This window comes from Oncorhynchus masou, chromosome 15 (genome assembly GCF_036934945.1).
Source record: "Oncorhynchus masou masou isolate Uvic2021 chromosome 15, UVic_Omas_1.1, whole genome shotgun sequence".
Taxonomy (NCBI): Eukaryota; Metazoa; Chordata; class Actinopteri; order Salmoniformes; family Salmonidae; genus Oncorhynchus; species Oncorhynchus masou.
In genome coordinates, this window is record NC_088226.1 from 61,786,641 (window position 1) to 61,811,100 (window position 24,460).

A 24,460-nucleotide genomic window follows, 5' to 3' on the forward strand; every position below is an offset into this window, starting at 1 on the left:
GAAGGAAAAGCTGATTGTTTATTCAGAGGCTATGAGTTGACTCAGTAATATCTATTGAAACACAATGGATGCAGATTTATAAATATCAAAAGGCACACCTTATTGGTAATTGGTGCTGCATGTCAAGTCAAAGAAATCTCTTTAGAAACCTTACCTAACGTTTATGTTAAAGAAAGCAATTTATCCTAATGAAAATTGGATTGACATTTTCTTAAGAATTTTTGTTCTTTAAACATTGCCCACAACCATGTAGTGTTAGTAAATGACGATTGACCCTTTTGAAATGAAAGGACGTTAAAAGCTGCTCCACAATAATACAGACATGAACTGAAAATGAACCCCTTATTCAAGATTGAAATAGTTTAGATAAAATGTTGAATGCAGTCACAACCTTCCGTGTTCTGTAGGTACTTGAGAATGAATGTCACCAATCAATTTCATCAAAGCCACACAACTTCAACACATCACTTTTCCCTTTATTTTTCTATGAAATACATAAACGGTGGAACAACTGCCAAGGGTTTAATCTTACAAGAAAACCCCAATATGTTCTGCGAGCAGATATAAACTCAGTGGACAGTTTTTGGTACACCACACTGTTCACAATTTTTTTTAAATTTCTACAGACATAGCAAACCACAGCCACATGACGCGCTATAAAGCAGGCAGACAGGCATTGAGGCAGTCAGTTACTGTTCGATTGAATGTTAGAATGAGCAAAAAACAAGTGACTTAAGCAACTTTGAGCATAGTATGGTCGCCGGTGCCAGGCGCGCTGGTTCCAGTATCTTAAAAACAGCCGGCCTCCTGGGCTTTTCACGCAACAGTGTCTAGGGTTTTTACAGAGAATGGTGCGACAAACAAAAAAACATGCAGTCCTGTAGGCAAAAAAACAGCTAGTTGATGAGAGGTCAAAAGAGAATGGCAAAAATCATGCAAGCGAGCTATACAAACTAGCAAATAACAGTGGTGTGCAGAACGGCATCTCGGAACGCACAACTCGCCAGTCCTTGTCACAGATTGGTCGTCTGCAGCAATACCTATCACCAACATTGGTCAATTGAGGAGTGGAAAAACATTGCCGGGTCCGACGAATCCCAATTCCGTCACACTGATGGCAGAGTCTGGATTTGGTGTAAGCAGTATGGGTCCATGGCCCCCTTCCTGCCTGGTGTCAACAGTAGAGGCTGGTGGCGGTGTACTGGTGTGGGTAATGTTTTCCTGGCACACGTTAGATCCCTTGCTACCAATTGAGCGTTTGACCCCCACACCTTGTAGAATCCATTCCCCGAAAAATTCTGCCTGTTCTGGAGGCAAAAATTGGGTCTGACCCAGTACTATATTGTAATTATTTCCCCTCTATGGCCCTACATTTCCACACACTGTACATTGATTTTTCTAAATATATATATATATATATATATATATATATATATATATACACACACACACACATACACAGTGTTTAGTCAGCCACCAATTGGGCAAGTTCTCCCACTTAAAAAGATGAGGTCTGTAATTTATCATAGGTACACTTCAACTATGACAGACAAAATTAGAAAAAAAATCCAGAAAAATCACATTGTAGGATTTTTTATTTATTTATTTGCAAATTATGGTGGAACATAAGTATTTGGTCACCTACAAACAAGCAAGATTTCTGCCTCTCACAGACCTGCAACTTCTTCTTTAAGAGGCTCCTCTGTCCTCCACTCGTTACCTGTATTAATGGCACCTGTTTGAACTTGTTATCAGCATAAAAGACACCTGTCCACAACCTCAAACAGTCACACTCCAAACTCCTATGGCCAAGACCAAAGAGCTGTCAAAGAAACAAAATTGTAGACCTGCACCAGGCTGGGAAGACTGAATCTGCAATAGGTAAGCAGCTTGGTTTGAAGAAATCAACTGTGGGAGCAATTATTAGGAAATGGAAGACATACAAGACCACTGATAATCTCCCTCGATCTGGGGCTTCATGCAAGATCTCACCCCGTGGGGTTAAAATGATCACAAGAACGGTGAGCAAAAATCCCAGAACCACACGGGGGTCCTAGTGAATGACCTGCAGAGAGCTGGGACCAAAGTAACAAAGCCTACCATCAGTAACACACTACGCCACCAGGGACTCAAATCCTGCAGTGCCAGACGTGTCCCCCTGCTTAAGCCAGTACATGTCCAGGCCCGTCTGAAGTTTGCTAGAGAGCATTTGGATGATCCAGAAGAAGATTGAGAGAATTAACTGACCATATGACACCAAAATATAACTTTTTGGTAAAAACTCAACTCGTCGTGTTTAGAGGACAAAGAATGCTGAGTTGCATCCAAAGAACACCATACCTACTGTGAAGCATGGGGGTGGAAACATAATGCTTTGGGGCTGTTTTTCTGCAAAGGGACCAGGACGACTGATCTGTGTTAAGGGAAAAAAATGAATGGGGCCATGTATCGTGAGATTTTGAGTGAAAACTTCCTTCCATCAGCAAGGGCATTGTAGATGAAACGTGGCTGGGTCTTTCAGCATGACAATGATCCCAAACACACCGCCCGGGCAAAGAAGGAGTGGCTTCGTAAGAAGCATTTCAAGGTCCTGGAGTGGCCTAGCCAGTCTCAACACCATAGAAAATCTTTGGAGGGAGTTGAAAGTCTGTGTTGCCCAGCAACAGCCTCAAAACATCACGCTCTAGAGGAGATCTGCATGGAGGAATGGGTCAAAATACCAGCAACAGTGTGTGAAAACCTTGTGAAGACTTACAGAAAACGTTTGACCTCTGTCATTGCCAACAAAAGTGTATATAACAAAGTATTAAGATAAATAAGTATTTGGTCAATAACAAAAGTTTTCCACCATAACTTGCAAAAAATTCATTAAAAAAATCCTACAATGTGATTTTCTGGATTTTTTTCTCTCATTTTGTCCGTCATAGTTGAAGTGTACCTATGATAAATTACAGGCCTCATCTTTTTAAGTGGGAGAACTTGCACAATTGGTGGCTGACTAAATACTTTTTTGCCCCACTGTATAGTGTTATTGGCTGTACTTGTGTTTATGTGTCACTCTTGTTTCTGTCGCACTGCTTTGCTTTATCTTGGGCAGGTCACAGCTGTAAATGAGAACTTGTTCTCAACTGGCCTACCTGGTTAAAACTTTTTTAAAGATAGGTGTACCTAATAAACTGGCCACTGACTATGTGTACTTGTATATCTGTATCAATAGAATGATAGATTATATTGACCAATATAATCTATTTGCTTAAATAGGCATTGATAACAAATAGGCATCTCAATCTTACATTTCAACCATGTAATTACGCAGAAACAATATGTTGCAGCACTGGAGACCATTTATATCCAATCCAGAAAATAAATACACTTGGATATTTTACTCAACAAATAGTGTTTGGGATCTTTAAATAGGATTCAACATAAATCTTTTTTGTTCTTAAAATATATCTGCACACTACTTAGAATGAATTGTACACAAATACAGTAGATTGATTTAAAATTATTGCCCGAAAATGAGACATGGTAGGTATGAGCTATGATTGACCGGTGATGCAGGTCAGTGAGTAAAAAAGTAAAACAGTTGGTTTTTTTAAATTCAGAGGCTCTTGGTGAGTTACTACAACTACTTGTTCTTTTGAGCAAGCTGTCCAGGCTACGGTATTATATTAGTGCTGTTCACTCGCAAACTTATTCACTGGTCTTTTTTTAAGCAGGTACTGTACACGATCACTCTTGATATTTCTAGCATCTTGATTGTCTGAGTGTCATCTACAATGAGCAGATAACCAAATCAATATGTAAAGAGCAGCATAACTGTGCAGCAGCTGATCAACATCAGGAAAAGCATACGTTACGGTCATGGACAGACGAGACGCTTTAGCTTAGAAGGTCTGTGCAGATTATAGGATCGTTATGTTATAACGACACTCAGGGAGTTGTGGTTCTCCAAGTAAAGAATGGTACGGCCTTAATTAAAAAGAAGCAAAGTGCTTGGAAACTGTTCACATACAACCTAATGTTTCTATTTGACAAAGTAGATTGTTTCAAAAGCATCCAGAATTCAGGGTGCATCTCAATAGCCACAACTTGCTTCCCCTCATATCCTGTCCTCCTGAAGATTTCTACCATATTACCTTCCCCCACCCTGCCTTCTCAGATCAGCACAGATGAAGGACAGGAGACAAACGAAGAAAGTAACTTGAGACTATTGAGATGCATCCAGTTTCTCTGTGGCCTGGTACCCAGGCACTGATTGGCTGTATATAACATGGTGTTGTGTTAGGACTAAAATAGCTTCCTTTCTTCATCTCATTCCCTTTATCTGCACTGTTCTGAAAGAATTGAAATGTGGGGTCTTTTTTGGGGATCAGTGCAGATTGAGGAGGATGCCAGGAAAGGAAACGAACACTATTGGGACACTGCCGATGACTCATGAGTTACTACTCTTGGATGGTGCTTTTCGAGGTGAACTTGAGGCCCTCCTCCTGCAGTCTCTTCAGTGCCGGTCCATAGATGTCCTTAGTCATTGGCACCACCAGTCCCTTCGTACGGATTTCTCCTGCAGATTGAAAGCCAGTTCAAACTTACATGTTAGGGTTGTACATTTATCTTTAGCAAAATGACAGGTTCTCTGGTGGTGGAATAAGTGTGTCATACTCAGTAAAGCCTCAACAACTCGGGCATGACATATGCAATAAGAATAATGCACTACTGACCGTCCAGCACCATGCGAGCAGCGATGGCTGCAGGGTAACCCACGGTCTTGGCCATGGCAGAGTAGCCGTTGGGGTCTCCGTAGACCACCAGGCTGATGTGCTTGGTCTCCAGCTCGCCTGTAGAGTGACGCAGGCCCACGTCGTTCCTCATGATAATCATGTCCCGCTCGCCTTCATCTGAAGGAGAGGATTAAGGACACATTAAAAGAAAGTAGAGAGAAATAATTACTATGGCTGTGTTTACACAGACAGCCCAATTGTAATATTTTTTACACTAATTTTGACCAATCACATCAGATATTTCTCAGAGCTGATGTGATTGGTCAAGAGACCAACTGGAGAAAAAAAAATCTAAATTGGGTAAAGAAGGTGGTAGTGACATTTCTTCTCTTACCAAAGGAGAGCCTGGCCTCTAAGTGCTTAGCCAGTGATGCCAGCACAGTCTCTGCATGGGGAACAGCCTCCTTACTCAGCATCCCAAACCTGAACACAGACACACAATTAAGAACTATATGGCAAAAATATGAGTACAAAGTCCATGCAACTAACCCATCAGGCTATACCAATATGCTTATTGAATCCTATATCTACCTGAAGTATCTAGGGGGTAAGGGATGTGTAGTATCTAGGGGACTAGAGGCTGATAAGTATCTAGGGGGGAGGATGTAGTAACAGTGGGGTAAGGGATGTGTAGTATCTAGGGGGGGGGGTTAAGCGATGTGTAGTATCTAGGGGGGGATAGGGGATGTGTAGTATCTAGGGGGGATAGGGGATGTGTAGTATCTAGGGGGGCTAAGTGATGTGTAGTATCTAGGGGGGCTAAGTGATGTGTAGTATCTAGGGGGGCTAAGTGATGTGTAGTATCTAGGGGGGGATATGGGATGTGTAGTATCTAGGGGGGATATGGGATGTGTAGTATCTAGGGGTAAGGGATGTGTAGTATCTAGGGGGTAAGGGATGTGTAGTATCTAGGGGACGATAAGTATCTATGGGGTAAGGGATGTGTAGTATCTAGGGCACTAGGGACTGGTAAGGGATGTGTAGTATCTATAGGACATGGGGCTGATAAGTATCTAGGGGGGATAAGGGATGTGTAGTATCTAGGGGACTAGAGGCTGATAAGTATCTAGGGGGATAAGGGATGTGTAGTGTCTAGGGGACTAGGGGCTGATATGTATCTAGGGGAGGTAAGGGATGTGTAGTATCTAGGGAACTAGGGGCTGATAAGTATCTAGGGGGGGTAAGGGATGTGTAGTACCTGGGGGGGTAAGGGATGTGTAGCATCTAGGGGACTAGGGGCTGATAAGTATCTTGGGGGGTAAAGGATGTGTAGTATCTAGGGGACGATAAGTATCTAGGGGAGTAAAGGATTGTAGTATCTAGGGGACTAGGGGCTGATAAGTATCTAGGGGGGGTTAAGGGATGTGTAGTGCCTAGGGGGGGTAGGGATGTGTAGTACCTAGGGGGTAAGGGATGTGTAGTAACTAGGGGACTAGGGGCTGATGAGTATCTAGGGGGATAAGGGATGTGTAGTATCTAGGGGACTAGGGGCTAATAAGTATCTAGGGGGGGTTAAGGGATGTGTAGTACCTGGGGGGTAGGGATGTGTAGTACCTAGGGGGTAAGGGATGTGTAGTAACTAGGGGACTAGGGGCTGATGAGTATCTAGGGGGATAAGGGATGTGTATTATCTAGGGGACTAGGGGCTGATAAGTATCTAGGGGGTAAGGGATGTGTGGTATCTAGGGGGGGTAAGGGATGTGTAGTACCTAGGGGACTAGGGGCTGATAAGTATCTAGGGGGTAAGGGATGTGTAGTATCTAGGGGACTAGGGGCTGATAAGTATCTAGGGGGGTAAGGGATGTGTGGTATCTAGGGGGGTAAGGGATGTGTAGTATCTAGGGGACTAGGGGCTGATAAGTATCTGGGGGGTAAGGGATGTGTGGTATCTAGGGGGTAAGGGATGTGTAGTATCTAGGGGACTAGGGGCTGATAAGTATCTAGGGGGTAAGGGATGTGTAGTATCTAGGGGACTAGAGGCTGATAAGTATCTAGGGGGATAAGGGATGTGTAGTACCTGGGGGGGTAGGGATGTGTAGTACCTAGGGGACGAGAGGCTGATAAGTATCTAGGGGGATAAGGGATGTGTAGTATCTAGGGGACTAGGGGCTGATAAGTATCTAGGGGGGTAAGGGATGTGTAGTATCTAGGGGACGAGAGGCTGATAAGTATCTAGGGGGATAAGGGATGTGTAGTGTCTAGGGGCTGATCAGTATCTAGGGGGGGGTAAGGGATGTGTAGTACTTAGGTGACTAGGGGCTGATAAGTATCTAGGGGGGTAAGGGATGTGTAGTATCTAGGGGGATAATTATCTAGGGGGGTAAGGGATGTGTAGTATCTAGGGGACGAGAGGCTGATAAGTATCTAGGGGGATAAGGGATGTGTCGTATCTTGGGGCTGATCAGTATCTAGGGGGGGTAAGGGATGTGTAGTATCTAGGGGACTAGGAGCTGATATGTATCTGGTGGGGGGCAGGAATGTGTAGTATCTAGGGGACTAGGGGCTGATAAGTATCTAGGGGGGTAAAGGATGTGTAGTATCTAGGGGAGTAAGGGATTGTAGTATCTAGGGGGGTAAGGGGTGTGTAGTATCTAGGGGACAATAAGTATCTCGGGGGTGTAAGGGATGAGTAGTACCTAGGGGACTAGGGGCTGATAAGTATCTTGGGGGGTAAAGGATGTGTAGTATCTAGGGGAGTAAGGAATTGTAGTATCTAGGGGGTAAGGGGTGTGTAGTATCTAGGGGACTAGGGGCTGATAAGTATCTTGGGGGGTAAAGGATGTGTAGTATCTAGGGGAGTAAGGAATTGTATTATCTAGGGGGGTAAGGGGTGTGTAGTATCTAGGGGACTAGGGGCTGATAAGTATCTTGGGGGGGTAAGGGATGTGTAGTACCTAGGGGGGGTCAGGGATGTGTAGAATCTAGGGGCTGAGAAGTATCTTGGGGACGATAAGTATCTAGGGGGGGGTAAGGGATGTGTAGTATCTAAGGGACTAGGGGCTGATAAGTATCTTGGGGGACAAGGGGCTGATAAGTATCTAGGGGGGTAAGGGATGTGTAGTATCTAGGGGGTGTAAGGGATGTGTCGTATCTAGGGGGTGTAAGGGATGTGTCGTATCTAGGGGGTGTAAGGGATGTGTCGTATCTTGGGGGTGTAAGGGATGTGTAGTATCTAGGGGGTGAAAGGGATGTGTCGTATCTAGGGGTGAAAGGGATGTGTCGTATCTAGGGGACTAGGGGCTGATAAGTATCTAGGGGGGTGTAAGGGATGTGTAGTATCTAGGGGGTGTGTCGTATCTAGGGGACTAGGGGCTGATAAGTATCTAGGGGGGTAAGGGATGTGTAGTATCTAGGGGGTGTAAGGGATGTGTAGTATCTAGGGGGTGTAAGGGATGTGTCGTATCTAGGGGGTGTAAGGGATGTGTCGTATCTTGGGGGTGTAAGGGATGTGTCGTATCTAGGGGGTGAAAGGGATGTGTCGTATCTAGGGGTGAAAGGGATGTGTCGTATCTAGGGGACTAGGGGCTGATAAGTATCTAGGGGGGTGTAAGGGATGTGTAGTATCTAGGGGGTGTGTCGTATCTAGGGGACTAGGGGCTGATAAGTATCTAGGGGGTGTAAGGGATGTGTAGTATCTAGGGGATGTAAGGGATGCGTCGTATCTAGGGGGTGTAAGGGAAGCGTCGTATCTAGGGGGTGTAAGGGAAGCGTCGTATCTCGGGGGTGTAAGGGAAGCGTCGTATCTAGGGGTGTAAGGGAAGCGTCGTATCTAGGGGTGTAAGGGATGCGTCGTATCTAGGGGGTGTAAGGGATGCGTCGTATCTAGGGGGTGTAAGGGATGCGTCGTATCTCGTATCTCGGGGGTGTAAGGGAAGTGTCGTATCTAGGGCGTGTAAGGGATGTGTAGTATCTTGGGGGTGTAAGGGATGTGTAGTATCTCGGGGGTGTAAGGGATGTGTAGTATCTAGGAGCTGATATAGTTGAAGTCAGAAGTTTACATACACTTAGGATGGAGTCATTAAACCCCGTTTTTCAACCACGCCACACATTTCTTGTTAACAAACTATTGTTTTGGCAAGTCGGTTAGGACATCTACTTTGTGCATGACACAAGTCATTTTTCCAACAACTGTTTACAGACAGATTATTTCACTGTATCACAATTCCAGTGGGCCAGAAGTTTACATACACTAAGTTGACTGTGCCTTTAAACAGCTTGGAAATTTCCAGAAAATGTCGAGGCTTTCTTTGGAAGCTTCTGATAAGCTAATTGACATAATTTCAGTCAATTGGAGGTGTACCTGTGGATGTATTTCAAGGCCTACCTTGGGAGCAATTTCCAAACGCCTGAAGGTACCACGTTCATTTGTACAAACAATAGTACGCAAGTATAAACACCATGAGACCACGCAGCTGTCATACCGCTCAGGAAGGAGACGCGTTCTGTCTCCTTGAGATGAACGTACTTTGGTGTGAAAAGTGCAAATCAATCCCAGAACAACAGCAAAGGACCTTGTGAATATGCTGGATGAAACAGGTACAAAAATATCAATATCCACAGTAAAATGAGTCTTCTATCGACATAACATGAAAGGCCACTCAGCAAGGAAGAAGCCACTGCTCCAAAACCACCATAAAAAAAGCCAGACTACGGTTTGCAACTGCACATGGGGACAAAGATGGTACTTTTTGGAGAAATGTCCTCTGGTCTGATGAAACAAAAATAATGACCATTGTTTTGTTTGGAGGAAAAAGGGGGACGCTTGCAAGCCGAAGAACACCATCTCAACCGTGAAGCACGGGGCTGGCAGCATCATGTCGGGGTGCTTTGCTGCAGGAAGGACTGGTGCACTTCACAAAATAGATGGCACCATGAGGCAGGAAAATGATCTGGATATATTGAAGCAACATCTCAAGACAGTCAGGAAGTTAAAGCTTGGGTCACAAATGGATCTTCCAAATGGACAATGACCCCAAGCCTACTTCCAAAGTTGTGGCAAAATGGCTTAAGGACAACAATATCAAGGTATTGGAGTGGCCATCACAAAGTCCTGACCTCAATCCTACAGAAAATGTGGGCAGAATTGATAAAGCGTGTGTGAGCAAGGAGGCCTACAAACCTGACTCAGTTACATTAGCTCTGTCAGTCAGAATGGCCCAGAATGGGGGGGGGGGGGGCTGATACACAGTATATTCGAAAGGGTGTTCACATACTTTTGTATGAGTGGATTCAGCTACTTCCACCACACCAAATGCTGACAGGTTTATAAAATAGAGCACACTGCCATCGCCATAGACAAACATTGGCAGTAGAATGGCCTTACTGAAGAGCTTAATGACTTTCAACGTGACACCATCCAACAAGCCAGTTCGTCAAATTTCTGTCCTGCTCAACTGTAAGCGCTATTATTGTGAAGTGGAAACATCTAGGAGCAACAACGGCTCAGCCGCAAAGTGGTAGGCCACACAAGCTCACAGAACGGGATTGGCGAGTGCTCAAGCGCATAGCTCGTAAAAATCGTCTGCAACACTTACTACCGAGTTCCAAATTGCCTCTGGAAGCAACATCAGCACAAGAACTGTTCGTCGGGAGCTTCATGAAATGGATTTCCATGTCCGAGCAGCCGCACAAGCCTAAGATCACCATGCGTATTGCCAGGTGTTGGCTGGAGTGGTGTAAAGCTCACCGCCATTGGACTCTGGAACAATGGAAACGCCTTCTCTGGAGTGATGAATCACACTTCACCGACTGACGAATCTGAGTTTGGCGAATCCTAGGAGAACGCTAAGTGCCCCAATGCATAGTGCCAACTATAAAGTTTGGTGTAGGAGGAATAATGGTCTGGGGCTGTTTTTCATGGTTTGGGCTAGGCCCTTTAGTTCCAATTGAAGGGAAAACTTAATGCTACAGCATACAATGACATTTTAGACAATTCTGTGCTTCCAACTGTGTGGTAACAGTTTGGGAAGGCCCTTTCCTGTTTCAGCATGACAATGTCCTGTGCACAAAGCGAGGTCCATACAGAAATGGTTTGTCGAGATCGGTGTGTAAGAACATTACTGGCCTGTACAGAGCGCTGACCTAAACCCCATTGAACACCTTTGGGATAAATTGGGCCGACTGTGAGCCAGACCTAATATCCCAAAATCAGAGCCCGACCTCACTAATGATCTTGTGGCTGAATTTAATCAAGTCTCCGCAGCAATGTTCCAACATCTAGTGGAAAGCCTTCCCAGAAGTGAGGAGGCTGTTATAGCAGCAAAGGGGGGATCAACTCCATATTAATGACCATGATTTTGGAATGTTCACATACACTATATGACCAAAAATAAGTATCTAGGGGGGGTAGGGGATATGTAGTATCTAGGGGGTAGGGGATGTGTAGTATCTAGGGGGGTAGGGGATGTGTAGTATCTAGGGGGTAGGGGGATGTGTAGTATCTAGGGGGGTAGGGGGATGTGTAGTATCTAGGGGGGTAGGGGGATGTGTAGTATCTAGGGGGGTGGGGGATGTGTAGTATCTAGGGGGGTGGGGGATGTGTAGTATCTAGGGGGGGTAGGGCATGTGTAGTATCTGGGGGGGGGGGTAGGGCATGTGTAGTATCTAGGGGGGGTAGGGCATGTGTAGTATCTAGGGGGGGTAGGGCATGTGTGATGATATGGATGTCATGCATATACAGTGTATGGCTATGGTTAGGGCAAGGGCCTCACCATTTGAGTGTTTCCATTTTGAAGGGGTCTTGGCCGATGCGGTCGTAAACAGCTCCCTCGAAGGCCTTGTCAGAGGTGGAGGGGTGCAGGCCAATCTGGTTACACAGCAGCTCTTTCTGTTGTACAGGGAAAAGACAGAATATGGGTAAAGAACAGCCCAAGAGGCATGAGCTGGTAATAAAGTTGTTATAAGCAGGATTCTTACCCAGGAGACAGGAGCGGAGGTGTGCTTCAGCATGGGGCAGGGGTCAGTGTTGATCAGACCCAGTTTCACAAAGCCACTCATGGCCTTGGAGAAACCCTGGTGGACAAGACACAGAATTTACTGACCACTGAATCAGACAGGAGGAAAGAATAGCAGTGTTGCAATGTTGTTAGCAGCACCATGCTTCATCCAATTAGAACCACATTGTTGTAGAGGTCAGTGGCAGTATCTACCTTGAAGCGGAGTGTTCCTCTGATGAGTGTGTGGGCTGACTCGATGCCGTACTGTTCTGAGTATTTGGTGCTGTCGCGGTTGGGGAAGCCCTCCAGGTTGAAGCCGGGCAGGAAGTCCATGGGAGCCGTGGATTCCATCAGAGTGCCGCCCGCTGGGATGCTCACCACCTGGGAACAGAGGATGAAGTTACCCCAGAACACTGATCTAAGGTCAGCTTTGCGTCACTAACCCTTATGGTTCAGGTTAAGTTTTTGGGGAGGATATGCTGATGCTAGATGGCCACTGTACCTCGTTGTCCTTGAGGAAGATGGCAGGGCTGATGGTATTGAGGAGGACTCCATATGGACTCCAGCTGAATTTGTAGCGCAGAGGATTGTCTGAGCATTCTGGTGCAGGGAGTCCACCACAGAATGAACTGTATGACTCAATCTAAGGAGATACAAGTAAATGGCTTTACAACATAATTTACACATAGACATCTACCCAATGTTGTCAACACGGTCATATTTACATCAAACAACGTACAAATCAAAGACACCGTTTCAATCTGTTGGGCCCGCAATCAATAATGCTGCCAAGGAAACTGACCAAATGCCAGTCATCTCTTCGACATACGCTCAATCAATCATTATGTACAGCCCCACAATCACCCAAACACTTCCTCTCAAAATCACAAATCACTCAAACGTATAGCTTCTGTCACAATCTTCCTCACGTTTCACTTACAGTGCAGCCGTCCGCCTTGGCTTGGTCGATGCACTCCATAGCCAGCATGTGGTCGATGCCAGGGTCCAGGCCCATCTCATTCACTATGGTGATGCCAGCTTCCTCAGCACTGGAGGGAAACACACACAAAAAACCCATTCAGCCACACATGGAGCCAATACACTTGACTACTAGCTTATCCGGGCTAATGCCATGCCAAGTAATTAGGTCAAGTGTCTTGGTGCCTGCCTGCCTGTAGTTTACATTGTGTCAACTGTGTATCAAATAGCCCACGGTTACCATCAAGACAAGATAAAAAAACACATTTTACCATTAAATCTCCACTTCTACATAGATATGTTTTCCCCTAACCCCACCCCTCTCACTCATACTTTAAAACCCAGAAGAATCTCCTCTTCTCCCCTACCTCTGTTGGAGGTCCTTCATGGCTGGACTCAGGTAGCTGGCTGTCACCATGTTCACCTTCTTGTTGATGCAGTGTTTGGCGATCACAGGATGATACCCGTACGGCAGCATACTGAGGGCATAAACAGCACAGTACATGTGACAATGACACACTCACCGCACATTCACCTCAGGTGTGTGTGTGTACCTAATGACTAGGTCATGGTCTTTGACCAGGGACTCCAGATGGCCCTCCTGACTGGTGACATCCAGCATGACAGGGATCGTGTTGGGGTATTTCCCTGCCAGCTCCTCTGCCTGGGTCAACAACACTGATGCTAAAACACAAGAAGACATGGACAACAGCTGTGAGATAGATGGGAGGGGTGAAAGATGAGTGAAATTTAAAGCTGAAAACAAAAACAAAAAAAATGGGCCAGGGCTTGAGCCCTGAGGCACCCCTTACATTTAATTAAGTAATTGGAGATGTACACACAATAGATTGCATCCAGTTAAACATTTAAATAATGAATTCATCATCAGCTGGGTATTTGTGAATATAGTGGGAACATTGTAACATTTCCTTTTCAGAGGCTTACCAACAGTGATTTGAGTCCCTGGGTCCCGGGTGAGGTACTCAATGACAGGGCCCGACACGTAACCTGAACCCAGTAGTAGCACTCGCTTCATTCCACTCCTCTTCATGATCTTGGCTTTCTCACTGAGGGGATGTGGGGTTATACAGGTTATACAGCGTGAGCACAGAATAAAGTCGTCACGGACAGAGTTTCTTTCTCACACACACACAATGATTAGCTGAAGCAATCTTGCTCAGAGTTAGAACCAGTGATATGCTAACCAAGCAGAGATGGGGATGTGGGTGGGCAATAAAATGAATTTAATATAAATCATCCACAGTTTTAATTGCATCCTTGTAAGAAATTACTACTTAACAACCAATGGGGGGGGGGGGGGGTGACAAAATATTACAAGAGGGAGTTTCCAACCACATCACACACTAAAAATGAAACTAAGACTAAGATTTTTTTGTAAACCAAGCTGATGCACTGTGGTGAAGTATATTAAAATCAAAACTAAAATGGGATTCAATCAATGAAATGTATTTTTTTTTAAATTTAAAACAGGGTGATCAGCAAATACTCAGCAAAATGTGATTCAAACACAGACATGAAATTTAAATTAAAACCGGATGATTCCACTACTGGCCACCATACAGTCCAAAGGTCACCATGGCAGCCTCTTCTATCAAATAGTGACTTGCAGAATCAGCAGCACTCTCTCCCCCAATATCCCCTCCCCCACAGAATCCAATTGGCAGCCTCAGCTTAATTGGACGTGACACTGTACATGTGCACAAGAGTACGTAGAGCCGGCACGAGGTCCGGCAAGCCATCCACTGACAATGGAGGGGGTGGCCTCTAATTAAAATAGACAGGGGATTCCCCTCAGGAGCCCATTTGCCTCAAGTGTACATATCTTAAGAGCAATACCCAATCAGAGGGATTCGAATACTTAAGATCCTGAGACATGGCTTGTCTAGAGAGGTGAATGTGTAAGGTCAACGCATCAACCAAAAACCACTCAAAATGGTATGAAACGGAAGCCTTGCTCTTAGTATCATCATTATGAAGAAGGGATTGCCACCATTTCTAGTTGTACTCTCTCTCCAGGATTGACCATGCTTGAAGAGGCTTGAGCGTGGTGGCCTTTGAGTGATCATTTTGAACACAAGGTGCTCATCTGGGTCATGGTTCAGTCAGGGTCAAACTATGTCAGTGTGAAGATAAACCATGAACAAATTCTCAGACCAGAGCAAACCATCTTTCTCCAGCTACTTGCTAAGACAACCTTGAAAAGGGCACAATACAGTAGTCTAAGAAAGCTTCTTTAGAAAAGAGCTACAATGTTTAAGAAATCAAAGTCTATGTGAAAAGAACAAGGGAGATAAGAGTCCTCTTTTTGCATGCAAGTATATATTTGATTAGTAAACAAATATTTTGGTTAAAAACGTTGAAGTTAATATGATTGATGGTGGAAGATTTTCAAATTTCGCAACAGAGGGAACAATGAACGGAAATGGGATGATTTTCTTGTTTGCATGACAAAATGAAGCGACAGGACAGAGGGGGGTGTTTTAGAATGAGAAGAGACTTGTCTACCCACGAAAGAGCCCATCAGTGAGAGAGAACTCCTGCACCTCAGTAGAAGTGGTGGCAGCGGCGATGGCATGTTAGCCATGCAAGGTGTTAGGGCGGGGGTAGACTGGCACACACCAGCACACCGTGAGAGCACTGTGCAAGGACGGAACAACAAGGTGAGGGTTAGTGGAAACTCCGGCAGACGGCACCTGAAGGCCTGTAGCGAAATGCCCTGAGTCTGGGGCAAGATAGAGCTTTCCCTGCTGGGTGGAAGACATTATACCCTAAAGCCTGAGCTCGACAATGAGGGAGGGGAAAAGCTACAAATCGCAGCTATTAAGCACATAATGCGTCCATTATGCTGCTCACTAGGTATGCTATGCTAATGCTATGTCATAGACTACAGTTTGTAGCAGATGTCAAATTTGACACCTACTGAATGTTTTACCTGTAAAGGAATCTTTAGAGATGTCTTTCTTAGATTGGCATCATTACCTCCATGTGACAAGCATATTTACCAAAGCAATTTCAGATTCATTTATTGGAAAACACAAAGCCAACAACATGAAGCTTACCAAACTAGCATACAATTGTGCAGAAACTGCATTCTCAGATCAGTTATTATATAGATAAAATTAATGTTATAACAGTTAAACAGCATTTAAGAAAGCACATTCAAATCTCAAGGGCTTCAACAGTAAAATCTGTTTTGTTATAACAGTCACAAAATCATCCTGAAAACACACAAGACATTTAAACAAGAAAGCCATTCTCAAACCACTAGATATATTGACATGCAATCTTACCTTCGTTCACGAAGATCTTCAATGTATTCAAACTTTGGGGTAAGCTTTCCTTCTGACGTTATCACAGCCTTCAATGGAGGAAAGATTAACAAAAAATGTAAAAGTCCAATGTCTTTAAAAATAAATAAAAATGTACAAATATGCCATAACTGACCAACATAAATGTCTGACAAAACAAGTCAGTGTCTATTGCGCTACTACAGCACGTCACATGACAACTGTAGTCCAAAAGTCAAATGAAAAACATGTATACAGATTGTAAACTCTCCTGAAATCAACATACTTCAGCGTAAAACACACAATGCAGCCAACAACAAGATCTTGGTTAGCTATTATCGCAATGCAAGAGCAAATCATTTCATAACTAGTTTCCGGTAAAGCTGCATCTAGGTTTCAAGACCATAGCCTTTTCATTCATGATGCAAAAATGATTGAGTAAGAGGGATGTGTGTGTGTGTGTGTGTGTGTGTGTGTGTGTGTGTGTGTGTGTGTGTGTGTGTGTGTGTGTGTGTGTGAGATACTCACATCCCTAACTTGAGGTGAGAAGTCCTCTTCTTCAAGAGGCCTGGTGGCATCGGAGGGCAGCTGAGGAAGACAGAACCGGGAAGTAGTTAATTCTGCAAAGAACAGAATTCCCCATAAGCAGCCATCACTGGCAAGCAGTGGCAGCTACAGTGTGGGATCGTCCCGAGTTACCACAGCCACAAAGTCTGAATTATGGCTAAACCCTGCCTATTTCTACAATTTCATTCTTAAAATCTGATTTTAAACCCAAAACCAACCCTAACGTAAACCACACTGCTTACCTTATGACTAACCTTAAATTAAGAACAAAAAAAGAACATTTTTGTTTTCATACACTTTTACAATACAGACCATTTACATTTTGTGGCCGTGGTAACTAGCGACAAGTAATCAGTGGCAGCTACAGTGCGGTAAGCTGGAACGGACAAGCTTAACCTGAGATGCTGTTGTGTGCTTGTATGGCTGCATTCCACACTTAGACAACCCTCTCCCCAAACAAACTAATGGAGCAGTGCACCATACCCCAGCAGCTGGTCTTACCATCTCCCAAATGTAGGGAAAGAGGCGGTCTCCGAAATACTCAGTGGCTTCAATGGGGAGCTGGGCAGGAAGGTTATCAATAGAGCACATGAGGATACCTGTGCCCTCCACGCTGGAAAGACAAAGACACAATCAAAGAAGATCAGATAATATGCAAGGCCTGGTGGGAGTACATTATGTATGGGTGTTTGTACCAATGACTGTATGTGAAGGGACAATGCCATCGATCACAGGACATTAATTCCTATGTGAAGACTCAATAGTGCATTGAAGCCAAATTAAGTCTTAAGATGGCCTTTCATGGAGACCTAACACGCAGTTTGAGCTACTCCAGGAAGGGCTGTTGCAGGCTAGCTCAGTGCTGCCCCATCTTACTGAGTAACAAGTTGAAGGCTGACCGGGGTACTACAGGCTGCCATTATACACACACACACACCACACCACACCACACCACACCACACCACACCACACCACACCACACCACACCACACACACGTTCAAGGAAATACATCTGGTGTATTAGAAGAAATTATTTGTACCACGATTGTCTTCAAAAATTAAAATTAAAATCCACACGAAGATTGCCATTTTCCCCTTCACTATAAATGTACCGCGGTCGGCCTTTAAGTTCCATGGCGTCAATGAGAGGGGGCAGTCATTCTCCCCTGGTCTGTACCTGTCGTGGTCTATGTGCTGGTCCGCATCGTACATACAGAAGGGCTTATCGATGGAGGTGCACTCAGTCATGAACTCAATGGAGCCGCCCATGTCGGCAGATATGTCACAGATCGCCAGGAGCCTGAGGAAAAAGAAAGACAGGAAGTAATGAGGGAAGATAAGAAAAGAGGTAGAGGCCATATCAGATTTAATCAGCCAGTCGGGTCACGGTGACTGCACTCCACACTCTTTGGTTGAGCTCCCATAGAACGTAAACATTATTGAAGATAAGCATTAACTTTTGACCGCAAACACCTATAGCGGTCTTCTGACTGAGATGGTCCCCGTCTTTATCGCAAATCCAATTGCTCAGCTGATTACCTGGAACTTACTTGTGTGGTAGCTCCGGCCATCCCTCCGTAGCGGCGGCGGAGGGCTTGACGTGCGTCAGGAGCCTCTGGGCGTCCAGCCGCCTGAGGAGCCGCGGTGTCTGGGGGTCCCAGTAGATGCCGTTGATCAGGCACGTGGTGTAGGGCGCCACCTGAGGCCAGGAGGACAAAAAGCAGGCAGAGTCATTGTCAATGCAATTGTTTCCACTACTTCTCCCACACTGCCACACGTTGCCGCCACCACAGTTGCCGCAGCAACAGTTGCCGCAGACGCTAACACATCAACCTAAACCAATTCTACCACCACTGACAACTAGTCTTCCACATATCTGCAAAACATATTGACAAGACATTAACAAACCCAGTTCCACAACCTACCATCTACATAATCATATTTGACATCTCAGCTTGTTCAGGGTGGTCACCCACTGACAGACTATAAGCCAATATAACCTGTGTTTTGCAATAGGAGAAATTCTGGGCCCCCCATTTCCCCTATGAGTGCTTAGTGAGCCAATCAGCTCAGGCTTCAGACAGAGCAGTGTGGCTGTGTCAAAGGGCTCGCAGCTCCTGGCTGAGCAGCAGGAACAGGTGAACTTATGAAGTGGTTGCGACAGAGGGAAAGGCAGACTCACACTGGTTCTAAAGTGTGATGTGTACAGTTCCGGGTGATACTCGTACTCCAGGGGGTCATAAACACCATCACTCTTCCTCATCAGATGGTGGTGACGACTCAGAACGGTGGCGTACACTCGGGACATGTCTGAAACCAGAGAGACGGAGATAGCAGTGTCACACGGTGAACATTAAACAGAACACATGCATTAATATGATAATACATATCATATGCATGAAATATAGAATATGCAAATGCACCCCATCAGAAATGGGGATGTAGTACCTCCAGTTTGAGACACGTCTTTTAGCTCATGAGGCTCCACGTATTCTACAGGAAGCTCATTGATGATATCTTGTGCACCCTACATTATAGGAGAAAGTAGTTGAAGATAAGGTATGCATTCCCATGTTGTAGAATTCACTTATCACTGACCTTTCTAACACCTTTATCTACTTGTATGAACAGGTTGTGTTTGGTGATGGTTTAGTCATAGTTTGTCTTGGGTTACACTAGGTCTACCTACCTTGGAGACATTGCCTGTTCCGGTGAAGACAAAAGTCACTGGGCCGATGGACTTGGGCATGAGGCCCATGGAGATCTCGTACCCACAATCCCTCACTGCCTGGATGGCCTGGCTGACATTCCTGTAGTTATGGGCCATACCGATGTGCTGTGACACAGGAAGTGATGGCAGAGGTTCAGTGGAGGAAGCATTGAAATTACATGGACTCCACTGGGTCAACTCCTTACCATAAAAGGAGTGTGGTGTCCCAACGCCAGAAAACGAAGTCCCAAACCATGCAAAATATTGATCATTCCTGTAAGGAAGAATATAGAGAAAGGGAAACAAAGTAGGGACACTGCTTTGATAATAGATGTTGGACAAAAGGGCATTTGAAAATAGGGATACTTAGGGGAAAAATGTGTTAATATTTTATTATTTACAGTGGTGCCCTGAGGACAGCAATACAACAATTCAAAATGTAGATTTACCAAGATCAGTACAGACTAGTGGAACCTCAAGAGCTAATCATCTCTGAGAACAGGTTTGGTGTGTAAACAACGCAAAAGCACGAGGCCAAAGAAATGGAGGTGTTCTACACGATCTTTGGAATTAGAAACACATCGGGTGACTGACTGTCACCTGTATTCTTGGGTTGTCGGACAAAAGTATACCTGCAACGCCAGCCCACTGTCCGAATGCCACAATACGGAAGCCATTGGCGTCGACCATCTTCTCATAGTCGATGAGACGCACTTCCTAGAAAGACCAGAGGATGTGAACTAGTACTAGTAACTAGTACTGGGAATTGCCAGGGACCTCACAATACATATTGCGTTTCGATACTGTGATTTTATTGAGATGCGATGTTCCAAACATATTGCTCACCATATGTCTACTGCAGAGGGACAAGAGACACGTTTTGATCAGTCATGGAATTTTTTTTTTTTAAGTGTTGAAAACAAATTGGCTCCCTATTTATAAAAGAAGATGGAGAACAAGCTATAAAAAATGAAGTTTTGGTGCAGGTACAGACAACAAGCGCAAAAATAATATTGCAATATTTTCAAAACCATAAGATATCGTCAAAAATAATATCCTGATATATAACTGCATAAATGCCCCCCCTCACTATGAATGGATGAGGCACAGCAGGTGCATCCAAACCATTATGTGAACATGCTTTTTGTTTAGGCTAGGGAACAATACCCATTGACCCAGAACAACTGTCTGACTCTTAGTTTAAGGTCGTACTTGGATAGAGCAACAACGGCCTTACCTTTTTGAGCAGGTCATCCAGTAGACCCATGTTAGCTTCCTGTGCTTTGATGGTGTGAGAGAAGAAGGCGTATGTCTTTCTGGGATAAAGTTTCTCCTCCGGAGGACTCTTGACGCCAATGATCAACGAGGCCTCGGAAATGTCCTCGGAAATGATGGCCCCCGCTTTCTTATAATACTGAAATAAACATACAAAAAAGGTCAAAATCATTTAGAAGCTAGTTCAGAAGACCTTTTCCAATGCCAGTTGCCAACACCTAACCAAATTGTCAAATTTGTCATTCAATACACTTTTGTTTTATTCAGTTGCGTAAAAGTTCATACAGCAGTCCTTTGATAGTCAAATACTTTTATCTTAACCTTAATTTCAAACAATAATATGTTACATGTTGTTTACTAGACATTGGGGAGGTCCTCGTATAGTAACCAGAGACACATCACATAAACCTCATTTATAGATCACATTGTGCAGTTTTTTCTCCTATTTTTGCTGAACATAGGCCTCCTTTGATCTCCAACCATTGGCTGTGAGCATGTTTATTCAACAGCAGTGATCACCAGCCATTGGATGTCTGTATGTTTTACCCAACAACAGTGTTCACTCACATTCTCGTGGATGGCTCTTCGGTTGGAAGGCTGGACGAGGACCTTGTGGCCAGCATGGACGATCTCTTTAACGTGGCGCGGAGCCAGGGGCGCCCGTCTCTCCCACACGTTGATGTCCTCACGCCGGATGGCCATGACGCTCTTGTGATGCTCATAGCGCCTCTGGCCACAGAGGCAGCTCCTTGTCCCTCTAGCCTGGTGTCTTAGGAGTCGCAACATGGCTATACCCCACTGCTTTAGACAAGAGTGAGAGGGACGAGCCAGTCAACAATTCAGTGATAAATGATCTGACACAAAATTATCAGACAAAGTATGACATTCACTGCATCCAAACAGAGTAGCCCTTCAAATAGAGTAGCCCTTCAAACAGAGGCCATGTAAAATGTCTGGTTTAGTCTGCTAGGAGGCAGGTTGCACAACAGCCAGCGGAAACGCCTGGTTTAGTTCGGAAAGGCTAGAAGATTTTAACGACAGCCACACACCACACACAATGCCGATTGAATACTCTTGTCACCCATCAAATAATTAGTCTGATTTCTGCAAGGCACCTTAACCACATTACATGATTTTTCAAAAGGTTTGATTGATAGATTAGACAATTACACAGGCCTATAGGACTGCCACCTCACCCATGAGGGCTATGAAATTGGCAGACTGCACTTTTTGGGTAAGTAACCTGCAGTAGGCTAGCCCATCAGAGGAGAAACCTAAAGGACACAAAACAATAATCTAGCAAGCCAACATTGCGGGCAGACAAAATGGAGAGAGAACGTTAGCTAATTACAATTTTAATTTCACGATGGGAGCCAAAACACACTAAAAGTATATACATGGTTTTTCTGATGTGTAATGAACACTAAAACCTTCAAATCAAAACGATACATCTATATCGTCAACAGGCCTATCCGCACAGCACTCTCGTAGGCATAATGTCCATAAGCACATTTAGACTAATGGCATCGGGTCTAACTCGACTGATAGTTCGCGAAACTAAGTAAAAGGCATTGGATACTGTAGTAAACATCGTGAGACAAACTACACATAGCATATTTACTCACCTCGAATACTCGAGGAAAGTGTAAACAAATGGCAAGTATATCTATCTCACCTTTCTATAACTAGCTAACAGTTACTTTCGCAGATGTCCGATATGCAAAGTAGCGGAAGTCTTTCTAGGTGAACAAAAGGTAGCCTACAGTGTCGTTCAGAGGTGACAAGAATATGGCGTGGATGGGATACACAGCACAGTGAATATTGCGATGTAGGCTGTGGCCTGCGGAATTCGTAGATATATATCAATCAGATGAGGTTATAATGACAGTGGCCATGCCTTACCAGTCAGTGTCATGGATGATCTGCGAGGGGAGGGGGTAACTGCTGAATCTCCCCAGATTGCTCCCACCAATCCCATCGCAACGCAAAGGATCGGCCTCTTGTCCTTGTGCTTAACTTCTTCTTCGGTGGGGTTTATCGGCGGTTGGCATCCAATGTTACAGTGCATTACCGCCACCTACTGTACTGGAGTGTGGGCAAGAGACAGGGAGAAACGAAATCCTACCTGCCAGCCCCGTTGCTCTTAAAAAATATAACAAAATACTTGAGAATATATCTAATGACGTTCTACTCAATATACTGTAGCAACCCACAGAGACAGCTGTGTGTTATGAGTTATGCTGTTCATTTGGGGAGAGGAGCACTGCAAGTTTAAAACCATGCTTAGCCACTGTTCCCTCTCTTATGTTTGGTCTTAACAAGAGATGGTCACTGTGGTTTTATACTGCGATCCTTGATTTATTTGGTGTAGGCAATGGCCAAACAGTAGCCTGTATTGAGTTGGGTTAATAAACCGTGAATTCATAAACTCAATCCTCTGTCTGGACATTTGTTCATTTATGATCTAGCCAGGTCATTACAATACTCTTTAAACTCATTTCCTGTATCCCCTTCTCCCTCACTAGATCTCAGCCTCTCTCTTTCCTTCTGATACTGCCCACACTGTAGAAATACAGTACATGCTGCACGGTCTCTGTTTCCTGCCAATAATCACAATTTCCTGTTGGATGCTTTCCTTTCAAAATTAAGGACTTATTCAACTGGCTGTGTCCCACCCTTAATCTTGTAAAAATCTTCTGTCCCTTCCTGCCATCCTCCCTGACTTTCCTCTGTACTTGAAATATATGCCTGCCCTTAGTATCTCTATTCCATTGCTCCTGCCATCTCTGCACCATCACTGTCCATATCAGGCTTTTTGCCTCTGCCTTGCTCATTGAAACTACAACATCAACATCCCCACTTCCAAGTGCTTCTTTAGCAAGAACATCATCTGTCTCGTTCCACTCCACCCCCACATGGGCTGGGACCCAAATAAATCTTAACTGTTTACCCATCTGTCTCATCCTGCCATGGGTTTGTAGCACCTCATAAAGCAGGCCCTGTCTGCTACGTGACCTAAAGGACTGGAGACTCATCAACACTGCACATGAATCAGAGCAAATAACTACTCTATCTGGCTTGACTTCCTCCATCCACTGCAAGGCCAACAGTATGGTCATCAGCTCTGCTGTATGTAAAGCCAGATGATCTGCTGTATATATATCCTGCACTACAAATGCTGACCCAATACGTCCAGTCCTTGGATCTTTTGAACCATCTGTGTAAATGGCCACAAAATCCTGATACCCAGTATCCAGACATCTCTTAAACATATCAGATGGATCAACACCCTCCCTGTCTTTCTGTAGTCTCTCTACGCTTCTAGATCAACTACTGGAGGTGGGAATAGCCATAGTGGGTTCACAGGAATAGCTACCATTAGACTAAACTCCCTTCCATACAGTCCCATCTCCTTCACTTGGGAATTACCCACCCACGCAAAGCTTGACTTCTGTCTTCGGTCATGATCCCAGCATGCCTGTAAAATCAATTTTTCAGGATGGGACACCCCATGTCCCTGTAGGCTGACCCAATAATGAATTGCCAGCTGTTGTCTCCCAATCTGCAATGGCATATCCCCCATCTCCACCTGTAGTGCAGCCACTGGGGCATATCCCCCATCTCCACCTGTAGTGCAGCCACTGGGGCATATCCCCCATCTCCACCTGTAGTGCAGCCACTGGGGGCATATCCCCCATCTCCACCTGTAGTGCAGCCACTGGGGGCATATCCCCCATCTCCACCTGTAGTACAGCCACTGGGGACATATCCCCCATCTCCACCTGTAGTGTAGCCACTGGGGGCATATCCCCCATCTCCACCTGTAGTACAGCCACTGGGGACATATCCCCCATCTCCACCTGTAGTGTAGCCACTGGGGCATATCCCCCATCTCCACCTGTAGTG

The 24,460-nt window shown here is 44.8% G+C and overlaps 1 protein-coding gene across 6 annotated transcripts; it reads right to left on the bottom strand.

Annotated features, from left to right (window-relative positions):
• Positions 1 to 455: 455 nt before the first annotated feature.
• Positions 456 to 22,551, bottom strand: LOC135556611 (alpha-aminoadipic semialdehyde synthase, mitochondrial-like). 6 transcript variants are annotated; one of them, XM_064989947.1, is made up of 24 exons: positions 22,457 to 22,551; positions 21,122 to 21,355; positions 20,517 to 20,693; positions 19,912 to 19,996; positions 19,486 to 19,553; positions 19,259 to 19,405; positions 19,018 to 19,096; positions 18,752 to 18,879; positions 18,120 to 18,268; positions 17,747 to 17,869; positions 17,071 to 17,182; positions 16,531 to 16,590; positions 16,006 to 16,073; positions 13,640 to 13,761; positions 13,249 to 13,378; positions 13,063 to 13,173; positions 12,657 to 12,765; positions 12,219 to 12,359; positions 11,930 to 12,097; positions 11,697 to 11,792; positions 11,492 to 11,607; positions 5,116 to 5,204; positions 4,722 to 4,898; positions 456 to 4,564 (listed from the first exon to the last, which is right to left on the bottom strand). In XM_064989947.1, exons 2-24 carry the CDS (start codon positions 21,338 to 21,340, stop codon positions 4,446 to 4,448), a joined length of 2,793 nt encoding a protein of 930 aa, XP_064846019.1. In that variant the 5' UTR covers positions 21,341 to 21,355; positions 22,457 to 22,551; the 3' UTR covers positions 456 to 4,445. The 6 variants fall into 6 exon arrangements, with proteins under 6 accessions (XP_064846019.1, XP_064846020.1, XP_064846018.1 ...); XM_064989948.1 differs by having other exon boundaries at positions 21,122 to 21,352; positions 22,457 to 22,547; XM_064989946.1 differs by lacking the exon at positions 22,457 to 22,551 and adding an exon at positions 22,230 to 22,363 and having other exon boundaries at positions 21,122 to 21,352.
• Positions 22,552 to 24,460: the final 1,909 nt, after the last annotated feature.

Coding starts and splice junctions, on each gene's coding strand:
- LOC135556611 (XM_064989947.1), bottom strand. CDS start 21,340: ATGTTGCGACTCCTAAGACACCAGGCTAGAGGGACAAGGAGCTGCCTC. Junction 19,997..20,516: donor TGGATGACCTGCTCAAAAAG/GTAAGGCCGTTG, acceptor TGGTCTTTCTAG/GAAGTGCGTCTCATCGACTA. Junction 12,098..12,218: donor TCTTCCTCAAGGACAACGAG/GTACAGTGGCCA, acceptor CTCTGTTCCCAG/GTGGTGAGCATCCCAGCGGG.